This window comes from Myripristis murdjan, chromosome 4, assembly GCF_902150065.1.
Source record: "Myripristis murdjan chromosome 4, fMyrMur1.1, whole genome shotgun sequence".
NCBI lineage: Eukaryota > Metazoa > Chordata > Actinopteri > Holocentriformes > Holocentridae > Myripristis > Myripristis murdjan.
The window spans coordinates 3,978,658-3,997,815 of record NC_043983.1 but is presented as its reverse complement, the minus strand read 5'-3'; the positions used below and the strand labels follow the sequence as shown (position 1 = coordinate 3,997,815).

General features: G+C 41.4%; 1 protein-coding gene across 3 annotated transcripts in view; it reads left to right on the top strand.

Annotated features, from left to right (window-relative positions):
- mast3b (microtubule associated serine/threonine kinase 3b) overlaps positions 1-19,158 on the top strand; it is a 48,797-nt gene that overhangs the window by 7,413 nt on the left and 22,226 nt on the right. For 2 of the 3 annotated variants that reach the window (XM_030048993.1, XM_030048992.1), the window contains exons 3-8: positions 3,869-3,941; positions 7,129-7,149; positions 7,483-7,561; positions 9,457-9,614; positions 12,928-13,003; positions 15,051-15,260. In XM_030048993.1, coding sequence (XP_029904853.1) covers positions 3,869-3,941; positions 7,129-7,149; positions 7,483-7,561; positions 9,457-9,614; positions 12,928-13,003; positions 15,051-15,260 — 617 coding nt within the window. The remainder of the gene's footprint in view (positions 1-3,868; positions 3,942-7,128; positions 7,150-7,482; positions 7,562-9,456; positions 9,615-12,927; positions 13,004-15,050; positions 15,261-19,158) is intronic. The other variant, XM_030048994.1, reaches the window with a different exon arrangement.

Below are 19,158 nucleotides of genomic sequence, written 5' to 3'. Positions count from 1 at the left end.
TTTTCAATGCACTGAAAAGGGATTGTCAAGCAGGCAGACTGACCAACTCAAGTCATAAATGTCTCATCGATTGTTGATGATTCAGTATTTATACTTGCTGTCCATGTATTGACCAGTACCATTATTAGGTGCTACCAAAGCTCAGATGGCATTGCAGGGTTTTTCCTGCATATAAAATTACGAGGCGGCCGCCTCAACCTAATTTCGTGCCGCCCCCGGCTCTCAAAACTCTGACGTCGGGAAAATTGTTATTTTCTGACAAGCGCCGTGGTAGATGGATGTCATTTTAACTGCAGTTGCAGCATTGCGCCGATGTGGTGGCGCTGTATCAACAAGAGTGCACTGGAAGTCGCTGCCAAAACTGCCAAAGAGGAAGAGCAGAGCCGAGAAAACGCGAGCACATTGCAGGGGGTACGTGAAAACATAGGCGGAAATCTCGGGGGTGTCGGGGGGGACAAGACCCCTCCATCCATAAATTTTGAATATTATAGTAATATTCAATGAAATTGCAATGCAAGCGGTGCTAATTATAAATGTAAAATAGTGTGTTTTTAAGTGTTTAAAAGTTATGACCTCCCCCATGCCTCACAGTGGTTTGGTCCGCATCCTGCTCCCGGCAGAGCGGCAGCTCGGTAACTTCAGTCCGTCAGCCTGAGAGGCAGCAGCCTGATGAGAACTAGCGAGAAAACCTCCTCAAGTGAAAGCCAGTGAGTCATTTATCACACCACCTGTCCACCAAGCACAAGGCTGGAATATGAAAAGCGATATTTTTCCCCTGCTTGGTCCAAACCCTGCCTCTTCCAGCTCACTGTTTAAGCTAATAGCTAATGATTGTTTACAAGCTGAAGCGAGTGCAGGACAGTGAGGGAGAGAGAGGACAGACCACAGGAGGATCAAATACTGAGCTTTTTATTCTTTCAAAAAGTCTGTCAGGATATTAATGTCAGAAATAGTTCAGATTTTACTGATGTTTTGAGTTTGTCTCTAGATAGATATCTATTTTTTTTTTTTTTTTTTTTTTTTTTTTGCATTTTAAATTGCATTATTTTGTGGCATAGTTTCATTTCATTTTCTTATTTAATCTAAAAGGGACAGTGTACAGCTCAAACATATACTGTATGTCACTATTTGATGCCATATCTTGCTTTGTTTTTTGTTGACACTACAATAAATGTTTTTGAAGAATAGTTTGATGTAGTTGGATTATTCAAGGTATTTCCTGTAGTTTTAGAGCTTATTTTGAGTTTCTAGTTCTTGTAAAGCTACTTTGATGGACTGTAGTGAAGAAATTAGGATTATTGCTTTTAGCATTATTTAAAACCTATGAACACTGGCCTAGCTTGTCTATTCAGAGAAGAGGTATCACTTCGGCTTATTTTTCAATCTGTGTTATCACAAGCATACTACTGCTCATTCATTGGTAGCTGAATTGTTAGGTCTGTTTGATAAGTAATATACATTTTTAAAATAATAATAATTTAACATATTGTTAACATAAACATACACTAACACTAAATACCGAGTGTTTGAGCAACATATCTCCTCTGTACTACAAAAGGTCCGTGGTAAAAAGTCTCCCCCCCCTCCCCCGCATGATCAGGATGGTACCACCTCTGCCTCAATTTGAGCCAGGAAAAACCCTGCATTGTTGTTACCTGGACAAATAAACCCAGGTTAACTGTAGAATTTGGAAATGCAGAAACACCAGGCTCGCATTTCAGTTAATTTTGAATGCCTGTTGCATAAGATGCTTATGTTACATAAGAAGCAAAAAGTACAATGAAGCAGTTCTTCTCTCTGATTTGATTGATGACAATATTAAGCACACAGTGTTGCAGAAAATCAGATCTGTTTTTTCAGTAATCATGCTGCCATTACTCAGCTAGGTCAGTAATTCTGGACCAAACATTCGTCCTCGCCTCACTCAGTTAAAGGAAGTATTGTCAAAATCTTAGCAAGGTTTTAAAAATGTGTCTTGGTAATGTTCCGAATGAACCTATCCGAGATGGACTGCAGAAGGTGAAAATGGAACGAAGAGTTGGAAATTGAAATTGATCGGTGCCTCGTTTCTTGCTTTCCTTAGTCGCCTGGAGTGCATGCCGCTCTGTGAATGGAATTTCGCTCAAGAGCCCCTCATTGCCAGCAATGTGGAGACACACTCTCTTTTGAGCTCAATCGTGCTGAGGATTATCTAATCAGGGAGCACAATCAGGCTTTAATTGGGTCTCTCCGTTGCGTCCTAATTGGTGCTCAACCACTTGTGGGTAAATAAGCCACAATCTCTAGTGTACACAGACCTCCAGTCACCGGCAAGGCTGGCCCAAATGAGGCTTCTTCCCACTGAAGGCAGTTAGTAGACAGGAAATGCTGTAATGTTTGTCACTGTCTTAGATCATATACGGAACTCGCCGACGTGCTGAGTGTTGCAGTATCTGATAACTGTTCATATATAGACTTAGCCTTGGTTTTTGTCGAAAAAAATGTTCACTTGCAAATTCAGCAGTGTGGTCATCTAATTTCTGTTTTTAAGAACACACTATTGCCTGGTGCTGAATGATATGGTAAAAATCACACTGTTACCCCTTTTCCACCAGGGCTGGTTCGGAGCCGGTGCCTGACTTAGCACCAGTTTTTTGGTTTTCCACCGCCCGAGCTGGGGCCAAACTGGTGCCAAACTGGTTCCAAACTGGTGCTAGGCAAGCACCGACTCCGAGCAGGGGCTAAACAGGAGCCAGAGAAAGAACCGATGACGCGGCCCACCGCGTCATTGGTGGGCGGGGTTACAAAACAAAACAGGAACTGCAAACGCTATAAACATAAACAATAATCCCCAAGAAGCCCTGGGTTATACTGATTTTACAGCGGCATGGAACGCGGCTCAGCAAATTACGTTTAAGGATGAGAAGCACCCGTTTTATAACTAAACATCGCTGTCATTCGTTCCGATCACGAATCCGACAGGTAGCCGGCAATAATTGCGTTTTTCGCCTCTGTATTGAAATGTAGGCTTGTAAAGACACAAGCAGTATTTGCATCGCTAATAAATCCAGATCCTGCTCCACCCGGGGCCAGAAACTGTATCGGGAAAGCAGCGTTATATGCTTGACTGAGACGCGGCTCACGAACGTCATCCCCGACTCACTGATCAGTTTCACCGGCTTCAGGACAGGACGGGCGGACAGAGACAGAGACGCTGCAGCCACTGTAGAGTATGAGTGTGCAGTTTTATGTGTGTTGAAGTGATGAAGCTGCCGTGACAATGTTATTTCCTGCAAAGGATTAATAAAGTATCATTCATTCATTCATTCATGATGGTTATTGTGATTCTGAGCGAGCGTCTCGCGCACCCGACATCACGTTTTCCGATGACGTCATGACGTGGCTCTGACTTGGCTCCACTTTGCTCTTGACCGGTGGAAAAGCAAACCGGTTCTTCGTTGGCACCAGTTAAGCACCGGCTCTAGCACCAGCTCCGAACTAGCACCAGGTTTTTTCTGGTGGAAAAGGGGCATGTGGGTAAATTAACAGATATTGCGATATGATTCACAATTTTGGTAGGAATGATCATTTTTGCATCATGATTTTAATTTTCACCGGAAGAAATCACAGTGTCATCAATTAATGAATTCTTTATTGTTGATACTGTGAGTTTTAGTGGCGTCTATACCAAACAAGTTTTTTTGTCTGTTATGTCTGGAGAATACGATTTGTACATCTTGTGTTTTACCTTTATCAAACAATTGCGGCTCTTATGATCTGGATATTGCAGTTGGCCATATTGCAGTTCGGTAATATGTCAATTAATTGTTCAGTCCTGCTCTTGCAGTTGAGAATAGTGTTAGTGATAATGATGTCTTTCTTCTTTCAGCTGCCAGCAGTCCTCTTGACAGCCCCCGGAATGTGTCGACCAGTGCCTCCCTCAACTTTCCATTCGCCCGAAGGTATGTCAGCTCGACTGTTGTAAATCCTTTATCCCCCTCCAGTGATTCTAAGGTATATGTGTTTCACTGCAAATAGGAAATCAGCAAAACATTTATGGTCTACCGAGCATTGTTATCTAGAGAACTGCAAATCAAACACACACTGCCTAATGTTTTTTTAGATTTTAAATGTTCGGTTGCCAATTTGAGTGTTGGTGATTCGGATGATTCTGTTAATTCCATGCTGTGTGCTGATTCAGTTAGGGCATTGCTGATTCGCAGTAAACACTCTTATTTTGATTAGGCAGTGCCTCCACCTCATGTTTTTATGTTTTTTTTTTCCCCACACTAGTGAATAAAATTGCATATTTTCAGTGATGACACCCTTCACTAAGGCATGTTCACATGTCTGTTTTAAGTAAGAGAAGCAGCCAAAACAGCAAACATAACAGTTTGTAAGGTTGGTATCACTGTGGTGACAAAGCAGTGACAACAGCTGCAACAAACCGTTTTTTTTTTCATTGCCGATTAATCTCTCAATTATGTTTTTGATTGATCATTTCATCCATAAAATCTTCAAACTAATGACAAATGCATATCACAGCCAAAGCCGTGTTTTCAAGTTGCCTATCCAGTAGCCAGAAAAACACAAATAGTTGATTTTGTAACGACTTGCAAAACTTCCTGTTCTTTCTGACAAAAGAGCTTCAACGTTTCAGTCAAACCAGTGATGTTGAAGGGTTTTCACTGTAGCGACTCCCCTGCGACCTACTGCTGGTCATTTGAGTGGGTCCCCCAAAAAATGTTACAAATTGTTGTTAAACTCGTGTTTGATGATTTATGGTTATAATCATGTATGTGTTGTAAATGAAAAACCTTATTCACAAAACAGTGTCACATCATCATGACATACAATCTGTGCATGACTCACAGTTTCCAGAGTTGATACTTCAATACAGTAGATCAACAAACGTGAATCACGTGACTTCTTGAACACATCAGTGTGCATAAGAAACACACTTGTCAGCTCAGGTCATGCATCTTCCTGGCTGCTGGGTTGAAAATGAAACTTAACTGGATGTTTGGGTGTGCTTGTTGCCTCCTTCACTGAATGCTCCAGTCCCATTCAGTGAAGGAGATACAAGGCGCTGCGTTAGTATTATCATGGAAAACATAGGGTGCATCTCCTGGGTGCATCAATAGTGAATGTACTGCGTTCTTTTGGATTTTAATGTGTCAGGGATACAACACGTATATTGTTCAACATCACTGAGAAACTTTTGTCAGGCATACATAAAATAAGCTTGGGGTCTCCCATTCATGCATTGGCCAAATCACCATCGAGTTGATATTTTAGATTGGCAAATAATGAAGAAACTAGTTCCCTTGCAGTCAAGGAGTGTGAACCTAAACAAACTAAATATAAACAGGCGTGATCACACCCTAAATCATCACTTGTGAATGATTAAGGGCTTCCTTAATCTAAGCCGGTGTGTATTTGGTTGGAGGCGGGTGATGAAGAAGCTTGAGGTAAAGCGCAGTAAGGCTGTAGAGCCTGAGTCAGCCTGGACCGCTTGCAGCTTCCCTTCTGCCAGGTCATGGTGCAGCTGACTCCTCTTCAGCAGGAGTGGAGCGAGACTTAGGGGGGGCTCCTGAAGCCCACTCACACATCACACAGCTCACTTCTCATTGTTTGGCTGCAGGCATGGGGAGCCTACAAGCAAGGCAGCACCTTGACTGATCAGTAGTGATGAACTCATGAGCACATACCAGTGATTTTAAATGTTTGGTTACATGGTTTACAATTTTTCCAGATTTTATGTTGCAAGAAACCATTGTGCAAATCATGCTGCGGTCAACTAATGTGGAGGACTTTATTACAGTGACGGTGTGAAGAAAGCTTGAATTCTCTGAAAGTTCATTTTCATATCGTAGCGTAAAGAATGGAAACCAATGACCGGATAAAAAGGAGGAAAATGATGTCTGAGTTCTAAATGACCACTGGCTTTGGGAAAAGATTAGCAGAACATGACGTAGATACATTTTTCCGATATTATGCTAAATGTGTAAAATCAGTGGTATGGTCCTTGGCACCAATTTCAAAAGCTATTTGAGATACAGCCATGAGTTTTTGGATGTAAATTCTGTCCTTTCAATTGTGTTTTTATAGGCCTTCCAAATTTAGTCACCTAATTTTGCCGCAAACTGTTCAAATTTGAGTATTAATATGTCCTAAGTGCTTCAAAATTCACACGCTGACCAGTATGGCTCATTGATAGTGGTATACTTTGCATTGAAAATCACATTTTGTTCATTTTTAACCATTTTGCCAATGCCAATTGAGCAAATATGATCAAACCAAATATAAAATATCATCTCACGAAAGCCTTTTTTTTTAACCTTATTAAGTTTCCAACAGTTGCTGGTTTTCCTTATCTTTTTTTTTTTTTTTTTATTTGATGATCTGAGATGGATTGACTCATATGCGAGGGCAACTGCACTGAATCCTGCAAATGTTGCACATTATGAAAAGTTGTGTTGCACAATCACAGCAGTTCAGTCCTTAATAAAGTCCTTGTTTATTTTAAATGGACTTAACTTTTTGATCTACTTTAAAACCACATTCTGAGATTACCCCCGCAGGTGTATTTTACATCCCGTTCCAAGATCCAGCCTGTCTCTCACAATAGCTTAATGCGGAAAAGCCACAGCTGTCGGGTAGCTTTAGCTCATCCTGTGAGTTCCTCGTGGATTTTCTTGTGTAATAAGGTCAGTGTTTGCACAGCATGTAAATAAACAGAACGCTGAGCTCTATAACATCACAACAAATTCTTTTTTTGCTCAAGTTGGTTTTTATGCCTTTGATTTATGCAAAATCCAAAGCATCTGCAGACGGCATTGCAGTGAGCTCCTTTCACTGTTTGTCATTTGAAGTGAGCAGTTGCTTCTGTTACATAAAGAAAGTATCCTCAAATTAATTTCTGTGTATGTGTGTGTGTGTACGTCTCGTATCTGGATAAATGAAGACTGACAGGCAAGGCAGCAGTGTCAGTCTTAATCGCTCAGCTGAATGCCATGGGTCACAGGATCACTTGCGCAACAATGTAGCTTGCAAGGCCAACTGAATGAAGACAAACTGAGATGCTCCCAAAACTCACTGACACTCTCTTTGCCTTTCTCTTTCCCTCTGTTGCTGTCGTGGCCTCAGTCACTTGGCTCGTGCCGACAGGTAGCTTCTTTTTTTAATTTCCTGCACCATGTCCTTCCCTGTGTTTTTTATGTTTGATTTTTTTTTTTTTTTTTTTTTTTTACCAACTAAATGAATCAGCTCTCCTAAAGTACTTGTGAAGATACTGCATCTTGATTGACTAAAGCTTTGCATATCTCTAAATTAGTATCAATCAAGTAATAGCAACATGAATTTTGTTATGTGGGAAAGGAGGACTAGATAAATTTCATGCCCTCCTTGTCTTGGGGTGACTGTCATCTGTTATGTAAGCGGCTTTTCATTTGAAACTAATACTGAAGCTTATGTAACAAGCATGTCCCTTGTTTTTCTCAGAGCTGAGGGCCGACGATGGTCCCTGGCATCCCTCCCTTCGTCTGGCTACGGAACCAATCCACCGAGCTCCACCGTCTCTGTAAGTTGCCCCCAGCATGGCACCCATCCTCCCCGGTTGATACATGGCGGCCAGGCAATTATAACACCTCAGTCAGCCCAAATAACACACTCATCTGCGCAATAAGGGATGACCAAGACGACAAACTGCTAATTATTTCCCTCCATCATCTGCTTGAATGAGTCATTCTCTCAGGCTGTGGAGCTGCATGTCTGGGGTAGCACGCACAGTCTGCGTGTTCCATGGAAGGATGAAATGAGGACGGTGTGTTGGGTTGATGATTCAATTAAATGCTCCAAGTGATGTTATTTTCTGCTTAGCTTTTCCACAAAACTTTGCCAAAGTTTTCTCTCACTAGTGATGTACTTTTTTTTGCATTGACATTAGATGAATGTGGTGATTTTCTTTCACCACACCTTAGAACTGATGCTCCTATTTGAGGAGCTCGTTTCAATCGTTATACAGGGGGGAACTTAAATTACCTATCTTGTTTCTTAAACAATGTTCTCTGGTTTCTAGAGTGAATGAAGAAAACAAAGTAATAAACTGCACCAATGTGGGCAGGGCTGGGATGTTGGGCTAAGGGTGAAATGAGAGCCAGTGATGAAAGTCCGCCATGTGGAGCTATTGTAAGGAAGTTTATGAGGTGCGGCCCGGCACAGGCTACGGGGTCAATGTGGACAATAGGCCTTTTTAGTGGCCCTCAGTGCCCTGTTTCTGCCGAGGCATTAAAAAGGGACATCACAGATGCCGTCCCTCCCGATCTGCTTCTTTTCAGGACACATGGGCTGAAAAACTGAACAGATTGCTAGCCACGTACACCCGGTCCTGTCCAACTAGAAAGGAATGTACTCAAGGCCTCAGTAGACATGAAAAATAAGTTGTTTGTCTGAACAATGTTGTGTCCACTGCAGCTCTGACTTAACTCTTTGGCCACTTCTCCAAATTAATGCTAGACTAGATTTGTTTGGTCCATTTAAACTGCCAAAAGGCATAATACCAGCAACCTCTGCTTGTTGACACATGGTGCACTATACACAATACGTCACAGGCCTGAATATGAACATGAATACTTGACTGGGATATTCCTGCAACCAAATGCTGGTTAAAGGTACTTCATGCTGCATTTTAATATCTACACATTGTTACACCAGTGATGATATTGTGAAAAAACAAAGCCAAAGAAGACTGGAATTCGGCCCCTAGAGTGCATTTTACAAATAGGAACCTAAATCAGAATTGGCAAAAAATTGGCTTTGCATCACAAAACAGGAGCCATTTTACTTTGCTAGCACACACAAAACGTAATCACCACTGCCAGTGGAGTTGGAGCAGGGTTATAATTTTGCCCCATTTGGTCTGTTTTGTTTGTTCACTGGATATCTCAAAAAGTAAATGAATTTGCCCCAAATTTGGGGAAAGGTTAGCATGAAAAGTTCATCAGCTCTTTCTTGGCCCATGACTGATTGGTCAAAAAGGGGCGGGGCAGTGGGTGTCGCCAGTCACCCATATAATTGAATGGATTAATGTGATGCGGCAACATTTTGTGGAAAGCTTGGTCACATGGCAAAGAAGAGTCAATTACACCGATTTACCAGAATGGGTGTGTCTTATCACAACAAGGTGCATAACCTCCAAACGGACTGACAAACCATGGCAAAACTTTGTGGACAGCTTGGTCCAGGGGCAAGGCCATTATTGTCTCTGCAACAGGGGTTATGAGTTTTTTATTTGTGGATTTAGTCTGGTAAGCTGATGGTGAAAATGGTTGGCGGATCAGCTGCTGTTGCATGTCAGCAAGCTGATTTCTAACCGTGGATCATTTTGACCCATTTACCATTAGCTGGATTGATTTGAAGCTGGCGAGCATGAACTAAGTCCTCTCTGTGCTGATGAATCCATCTTGTTGTCTGCAGTCCTCCTCCTCCTCGCAGGAGCGCCTCCACCAGCTTCCCTACCAGCCCACGCAAGATGAGCTACACTTCCTTTTCAAACACTTCCGCAGCTCGGAGAGCGTGACCGACGAGGATGGGCGGCCCTCAGTGTTCATACGGCCCAGATCCCGGAGCCTCAGGTACCTCTCACTGATTTTGTCAGACTGAGTCTTTCAGACACATAAATTCATTCCTAAATCATTCCTAAATTCTACATATCTTCTGTGGGGAAAAAAAAACCTTACAGAAGATGATTACATTGTCCCCAGCATCACTGTTTCTTAACCATGGGAAGGAAATAAAATGATTTTCCATAATGAATTTTTCTTCTTTTTCAGTTATCATTTTATTAGAGAAGGTATGAGTTTTTTTTTGTCTGTGTGGAATGAATCTCCTCACATAAATCATTAACTTCAAGGGCTCTTCTGGGCCGAATGTGCAGAAGAGAATGTCACAAGACAAGTGCTATGAGTGTTGATTCATTCTGATGTTTTCACCAAAGTACAGCAGATGACCCAAATGAGGAACTCAAACAACAGTGAAAAAACATGATGAGGATTTTTTTTTTTTTTTTTTTTTTTTTTGGTTTGCTACAATTTTGTATAATTACGTTTAATGAAAGACCCCTGTGAAGTGAACATAATTTTTGAGTGTTTTTTTTTTTTTTTTAAATGAAATCTCTAATGTTGCACCTGGATTGTTTCTAGCAGACAGACAGAGGTGCTTCTCTGATTGGCTAGCGTTGCCTAGCAGGTCAGCCCGCTCTCCTGCTTCAGATGATTGGTCAGCTGGTCAAATCAATAATGTCACAAACGGACTATGATCTGATTGAACGGTTTCAGAATCAACATGAACCCATGAATATTTATTTTTCCAAAGAGCCATGCTTTTTGCAGTACTTAATGTGCAATGAGTAATGGAAAAAAAAAACCCAACAACAAAAACAGTATACCAGATTGTCCATGGTAAATCTTGCTCTCCATCTGTTAAGAAGTAGGAAGGTGAATCAGACAGGAGACGGTGGACTGTTTTCACAGTAGCTGCTGAGAAAGACTGTGTTTACTTGCAAGCTCGTGCCCTGTGTGTAGCCCCGACAGACCTGCTTTCTTTGGATCGTGAAGTTTCTGCTCATATTTACCTAGTCGCCTATAAAACTGTAAAAGAAAGTGGACTTGGGTTTTAGCTTGAAAATATGTCATTCCTTGCTGTATATACACTCAAGAGTGGCAACAATCACTAATAGCACACACTGTGATATTTTTCCCACATTGCGGAAAAGCGTGATGTGCGGGCGAAGGGGAACATTTGAATCGCTACAGCTGCCGTACCAGCAGCAGGCGCATCAGCTGACGCTTCAATGGACGTTGATATTGTTTAAAACAGATTCAGTGCTGTACCATCAATTCCTGTCTCCCAGCTGACGGCGAGCCATAATCTGGGAGTGTTGTACCTACACCACCCAACACCCCTCTGCTGTTTTGACCACAAAGCAGAGATGTCTTTCTAATGGTTGTATCTGCAAGTTCTCTTTGGTCACGTTTTGTCGGACTCTGACCTTCATGTACGTGTTGGGATGCGGATGGTTTTTCCACTGCCGGTTTTCAGTCGATGTGCATGGATAAACACAATAAATTCCTGTGTGGCTTTAGGGCAGATGCGACTGCCACATTAGGCTTGTGCTTCCTGCCTCCTGCTTCCTGTGGACATGGACATGACTGGGGACGCATTCATGAGTCTTCATTCATGACGCTCTCTCTCCTTCATGCAGAGTTTCTTCCTTGGCAACTCCTTTGGTTCCCCCTCTCTGCTCGTCCACTCTTTGTCGGAGGTGCATCTATGTCACGTTCCAGCTGCCCTGGCTGTTGGAAGCCTGAGCCAAGACTTACCATGTAGAGTATGTTCCATGTAATAGTAAGGCTAAGCCGCAGGAACCAGGGTTCAAATCTAGACCAGACACATCGCTGCCAAAAAATAATGTCCTGGGAACTGGGAGATGTTCCAGGTCCCACTGGGGAAAAGTACTCTCAAACTCCCTTCCCAGTGGAAACTCTTGGATATGATTTCTGAAACATATCCAAGAAACAGTATATGACATCAAAGCAGGCCCCAACATCAAAACCTTCTGTCAGGTGAACTCTGAAACAAACTAAACACACAAATCTTTTATTTGATAACACCATTGATTACACAGACCTTCTGTGTCTTCTTTCCATCTTAATATTGGTCACTATTCTTTGGATTTTATTTCCAGTCGCAGATTTTGTGTGTGGGCAGCCATGTTTGTCATTTTGTTTCCCCAAGTGGAGCTCTTGAATGCACCCGGTTGGGACTGGGAGGTCTAAACAGGGCACTTGCCAGTTCCCAGGATGCCCTGAATGCAGCACTGTTCACCAATTGCTCCTTTGCGTTTTTGCTGGCACATCATGACAGATACATGTAACATGTCTTTTCTACATATTAATTGCAGAGAGAGGTTTCTTATTTATCCTCATAAACGATCTGATGGGTCTTTAGAACTCAGAGATTGACATTTTGAGTTGACGTGTTTTGCACTGTACGTGAAGCCCTTCTGCCCCTGGGTGTCATGGTGCACTGCTGGACTCTGTCAGATGTCCAAGGCCAAGTGTGACCAAGACAAATTCATGTGGAATTGATGTGCAAGAGGAAGTCGATGGCCACCGTGATTCTGATTGATTGCACATCCATGTGGCTGGCAGGCAGGGATCTGCCTGAGTGAGCTGTGTTCTTTTGACAACTTGGTCTGTTGGCTGTGCTGTGTTAGCGCGATGCCTTCGGTGCGCTCTGTTCCGGCGCCACGGCATGCCATGCGTGGGAGTGCTAGCTAACAGAGTGCCTCAGGGATGTAGCTGCTGAACTGGTGACTCTGGGGGAGTTGGGAGGGTGGGCGAGGCGGAGGGGGGGGGGCGATGCAGAGAGCCATGGTGAGCTGCAGTGGTGTGTGCTGGGCAGACTGCCACATGTGCTCCAACAGAGGCGTCTTTCATGACAAAATTAAAAAAAAAAAAAAAAGGCTGTGTGAATTTGATAGTTTCTCCCTCTGTCCGTTCTGCTTTCCAGCTGCACCAGGCAAGATTTTTATTTAAAAATACACACATCCACTCAGTCTAAATCAGGAAGTGTCCCATTAACTGAGACGCTGTTTTTCTCAGTTTGCCCAAATTCTGCTATTTTGTATGGACACATCTCCCTTTGCAGGAAGTGTTGAATCAAAACAGTGCTTTTTTTCCCCCCTAAATTAATAATTTGAAGAGGCCAATTCTTTTAGTTTGTGAAAGACACTAAAACAGTTTCATTGGCCTCAAGGCAGGCGCATCTAATAATGGTCTTTTTTTGTGTCTGTGGCTTTCTTGCCTTGACCTGAATATGGTGGGTACATATCAAATTTGTTTGTCAGTTGCACCATACTCATTGATTGTGTTTCTTCTGCCTTAGCCCCGGGCGAGCCAATACCTCCTTTGATAATGAGATAGTCATGATGAACCACGTTTACCGAGAACGGTTTCCAAAGGTACGTATTCACCACTGAGACTCACTTTAAGACTTTCTAGGCCAGTATTCATGTAGGAGCCATAGTTGTTTTTGCACAGACAGTACTGAATATGACACTTACTGCACATTGTTGAAATCATATGTTAACCCACCTCTGCACAGTGTTTTTTCCATAAAGGGATAGTTCCCCTTTTTAAAAGTAAAGAAATAAATTCGCTTACCCTCAGCTGTTATGTGGTGGTGCTATCTTCCTCTCATTGTTACTGAATTCTGGATGCTCTAAATGCCTCCTCCCACTCAAGTCTTACTGTTAATGTCAGTTTGTAAAAATTCCACGACACATCATCAAAGCCAAATTTTGTTTATTTCTTGTTTATTTGATTGGAGTAAGATGGTTATTTTTCAGAATGTTAGCTGGGGGGAAGTCCACCTCAATGGCAGGAGGCTAACAGTTAGCATTTGGAGCATCCAGCCAGTATCCAGCACTCAGTAACAATGAGAGGAAGATAGAGCCACTACTGTCCTACAGAACAGCTGAGGGGAGAGTTGAAATCATATCATTTTTATTCTAAATGGATGAACTGTCCCTTTAAAAGTTCTAATATCACATTTTTCAAAATGGGTAAACTATTCCTTTAAATTGTTAACCCGTTTGAAAGACATAACCTTAGTATGCTCAAACATACGTATGTGTTCCTGCTCTGTGTATGTCAAGACAGGGCTTTCCTTTTTATACAAGTATGCAGCAAAGGAACATTTACGTGTGTGTGTGTGTGTGTGTGTGTGTGTGTGTGTGTGTGTGTACATACAGTGGTGGAAAAAAGTTTTCGGACACCCCATGCATTTGTGAAATATTGCATTAACAAATCACTCTTAGGTCTTCAAGTGCAATTTCTTTTAGTGCAGTCACAGCCAAAATACTAAACAAATCCTAAAAAAGCCATTAAAAACTTAAAATTGATTGGTTCCATAAAAATACATAAGACATTTTGAGTATTGGGTCATTTTGGTACCAGTGATGAAGGTCGTTCTTTTTATTAAAAGACACAATTTCTGTTGCCAAGCTTGGTGTCTATATAAAGCCAGCACATCTGAAAGTTCTTCAGACACAAAAATGGCTAAAACAAGGAACCTAACGCAGGAAACACGCCTGAAGAGAAAGATTCAACTGTCAAGAATTTAGTTTTGTTAGTTTTTCTTGTAAACAATAAACAAAAAAAATATAATTTGTATTTGTTTGTATCTGTCTAATGGAGCCACACCTTTTGAAACACAAAAAACATTTTTCCACAAATATTTCATGATAATATTTGAGATTGTGAGATTGTGTAAAATTTTAAGGGTGTCCAAAAACTTTTTTCCACCACTGTGTGTGTGTGTATGTGTGTGTGTGTGTGTGTATGTGTTTATGTGCCAGATTGAAATATTTGGCTCCTCTCTTGTCTGAGTGCTGTGGCTTTGACCTCTTGCCTTTTTGCCACTGATTGTAGATGAAGCTAAAATTCCCAGAATACCAATTTGGCTCACTATGTGTCACTTTCTACAAAACTGTCAGTTTAATTGTTTGGAGCAATCCGTGACCTTCATCAGTGTCTATTGGTGAGCAGAGAATTATGACATTGACACTGATAGAACCTGTCTACTCCTACACAGCTCTCGGACACAGCATGTCCCCGTGAGCTACGGTGGCCTGTAACTGACAGAAAGGATTAAGTCACTTTTTCACAACAGAGAGGAAGGAGTAAGATGGCTAATTAGAGCAGAAATCAGACAGGAATATTGAGTGAAGATGTCATGTATCACCTTATACTGGAGTTATAAAACTGATTTTGTTGGTTGATTTTTATGGCTTGAGATTGAGGCTATTTGGCTTTTGTAGGCGAATTGTCATAAAACACCAGTTTTTAAAGTTAGGTGATCATTGCGCAATCAGTACTGATCAACCACAACCACCCTGCAGGCATAGGATGATCCTCCTGTGATTAAAAAATGTGGTAAAACTCTGAGGTATTGCCCTTTTTTTAAATGTGTTGACTGTGTGTGTTTGTGTGCCATGTTGCGTCCAGGCCACGGCCCAGATGGAGGAGCGCTTGTTGGAGATTGTCACACACTACTCTCCAGACAGCTCCCTCCCGCTGGCTGATGGCGTCCTGGGCTTCATCCAGCACCAGTTGGTTGAGCTGGTCCGAGACTGCCTGGACAAGTCCCAGAAAGGCCTGGTCACCTCCCGCTATTTCGCCGAACTGCAGGAGAAACTGGAGAAGCTGCTTCATGAGGTGAGGACCCTGACGGACGCTGTGTATATGTTCAACCCAGCACTAGAAACTGAAACAGTTCTGTATCGTGCTAGAAATGTTTGCTTGTTTGTTTTTTTTTCACCTCAACAGAACAGTTTTTAGAACCATATAGGAAAGTTCTATCATACAGAATAGTTTGAAATAAAACCTTTATCGTGCCCTAATAGTAATAAGAATTTATCATTATTATAATAATTAGTGCAAGGAGGGTATATAGGGAGTTGCAGCACTTAACAATAATGTGTGAGGACACCTACAGGGGGCGACATAGAGCGCTGCAACTTGACTGGGCAATCAAATTAATAGTGGTCAATTCCAGAAAATGAGTTATTGAAATGATTTATTTATTTATTTATTTATTTAATTTTTTACTATGCATTGATGAAAATGACCAGATTCGGGATACAGAGATGCACATTTCCATGTGATTAAGTGAAGGAAATCTGGAACCATTTAGTTAAAAAAAAAATCCTTTTTTTTCCCCCCTCCTTTGGTTATGAAGCCAGTCAACAACACATAGCCTCAAAGCCAGTGCAGTTGAAACTGTGCTAGCTGAAATGGCCATAATCTTACAACCATTAATTTCACAATAGCTTATAGTTGGGCTATATAATGACAGTAATAGTCCAGTTGCTGGTAAACATTTAGAATCAAATGTAGAGAGAATTTTATAGCATTTAACTCCATTGACCTCCATATACTGTCCGTTTAGCATGTGCTCAGTACTGCCCCCAGTGGCCAGAAGGCTGTACTACACTTTTTTTCTTTTGCACGGCAGTCAGTGTGCTTGCGTCAACTTATTTGCACACACCCTAAACATTCCCAAAAACATAGAAAAGCCAATTTCAGTCCAATAGGAGATTTAAAACTGAACACACAGCCACTGACAGGCAGATAATATTGTTTGTGACATGTTGATTTATTGATTGTCATTTTAATATGAATAAAAGTGTCCACGCACCAGCTTTAAGCATTCGCTGGTGAATGCCTACATGTGTGTTCATTAAGTGGATGCTCAGCTGTGATGAAGTTAAAATAAGAGAATTGATCAAGCTGGGTGAGGCTTGCAGTCAGCCTCAGCGGTCAATACCTCTCATGGCCAAAGGCACTCGCAATAGATCTGCTTGTGGAATTTGTCAGCGATGGTGAGAGGTACTGATCACAGACAACATGTTTTTTTTTGTCACAGGTCTTATCTCTGTATGATAAAATGTTAGTTTCTATGGCAACCTCTTCCCCTTCTCCTCTGCTGGCTGTTCGACAGAAGGCATGGCGACTCGCCGTGCCTCCAGCTGAACTGATAAGTCTGTTCCCATACTGTGGAACAAACGACGCCAAACACACTGTTATCACTGTCTGCCAGTTCACCCAAAGAGCACAATCTGACTACTCCTGCTGTAGACTTTGATGGACAGCTGAACTTGTGTGCTATGGCCACTTTTTTCTCTTTTATATTGAAGTCATTTGAAACGATCAGTCTGTGACAGTTTCATATAAATAAATCAGAACTTTTTTACTCTTTTTCACTAACTGATACAACACAACAGTGATTCAGCCTATAACTCACGAAAGTTTACTTTTTGCTTGAAATGACCTGAAGAAGAACACTACAGACACTCAAAGGCCATCAACAGAAAATCCAAGGAGAGAGACGTTGCAGTACTGCCCACACTGTTTGATTGACAGCTGATCTCTGGGATGATCAGTGAAAAAACACTGTAGCAATGAGCAATTAGCAGCACTGATGGAGAAAAAAATTTTAAAAACCAAAAAACAACCATAATCAAAAACTTTTAAAACCCTTTGAAACCTTTTTAAATGAAATTACAAGAAAAGTACTATAAAATTATTGCAAAATTACCAATATTTTTTTTTTTTTGCAAAGAATTAACATGTAATTGCACAAAATTATCAGAAAAAAGACATAATAACCAAAATATTTGTAGTATTACAAGATTATACCCATGAAATTACAAAACCTGTATAAAAATTGAAAACTGTATATCATAATATTACAAATATATATTTAAATTAAAATTACCACAAAACTACTACTATTTATTCACTTATTTATTTATTTTACAGAAAATGGAAAATAAAAAGAAATAATGTGAATTTTGTTTAGAAGGCGACATAACCATAAAACCAAAAACCCCGCCCACAGGCTCGTGGCTTTTGAAGTGTTAAATCTGCTGCTCTTATTCAGACTTGCAGTGAAAGTGCAGAGGGCCTCGTGGGGACTCGTGGCCGGGGTAGGGATCAGACCGGTGAGCTCTCAGTTACAGGGCGGTCTTTCTAACCACTGCGTCACCCTACCACCCATGTTGTCCACCCCTGCATGTTGCCAAAAGGAATTTGGTGATCTAGCTGGATGGCTGGATTATGAAAACCTACTTAAACCCACATGGGGCGAGCAGGTCATGGGATTTATTCAGCGGCAGTGATTCTCTTAGTGTTGGGGAAGTTACAAATCTCAGCTCGTTCAGTGCTCGGTAACATTGGAAAAGGGAATGGAAAATGAACCCAGGCAAAATGGTAATTCAGCGTGACTGTCAGGCCTCTGCAAGTTTAGATGTGAGCTCTGTAAAATCATTCTGTTTGAATGAGATTTTACAGGCCTTCACTGCACAAATGTATGTCTAAGTAGAACATTTGATTTAAAGTCTTCACAATATTGCCTTTTTTTCTTTTTTTTTTTTTATATATATTTTTGGGAATTTCTGTGTTTTCACCTGCAGCAGCATTCTGAAGTCTTTGGTTGTTGCTCTCATCACTATCTCTTGAATTCAGCTTTCCTTTAGATCCACACACTAGATATGGTGTGTGAATGACTTTGGCTGAATTTAGGTGACTGTGTTAATGGGTCAGCCTGGAGGAGCACAAGCTGGATGTAAATACATCACCGTGCCACTAGTATTGACTAGACTGTCACTCCATGATGACTCATACCTCACACACAATACATCCTGTTGCTGATACACCTAGAGGTAATTATTATATTTCCTCTGGGTTTGTAATGCTTGGTTGTCAAATGTATTCTGCTTTCAGGCAGCGTCTGCATCACATTTGTCTCCACACATACCTCTGTATAGGCTATATTCCCTCTTTAAACACAAAAGTGTGTATGGTTTGGTTGTGTTTTGCCTTGGCTAAATGTCAAATGGCATTTTGAAGAGCCATCTCTAGTGAGACCCCTTTGAGATTACATGACCAGACCAGTGATTCTGCATGTTTAGCCTAATATCTACAAAACTGATTTCCTTCATGTTTGTGCTAAACTTTTCCCAAAAGCAAGTAGTCCTGTTTTTAGAACTCTGATAACATTTATCCGACCTTTTATTTCTGTTCATTCCACTATGATATGAAAATGACCTTTCAGAGACTTCAGACTTTCTTTGCATCAGTATTCCATCACCGAAATAAAGTCCTCCACATTAGTTTGCCTAAAAGCAGCAGCACCGGTGTGTTTTGATGACTTGAAATTGGGTGACGAGAAATAGTCCCCAGGGAAACGTTTGCCATGGTATTACAGTAGTATGACATAGCTGTAGTATTACATGGTACGCGCTCTATACGGTGAGCCGCCAGGGTTCCCCCAATTGGTCCTTTTGGACAATTTATATTGTCTTGAAAGTTTTCACTTGATTTCCAGTTGCTGTTAGAACAAAATGGAGCCAGTGAAATTGATAGGAGCTTAGAAGCATCCAACGAATCTGGGAGAGTTATCACGCCATGGTGCAGACTAATAATGTATAATACTTTCCTATTATGTGTCCTTATTCTAATGTCCCAGAAGTTGCGCATTGCAGCTTTAAATGCTTTATAGATGAACCAAACGTACAGAATGGTAGCTGGGTGGCCTAGTGGTTAGAGAGAC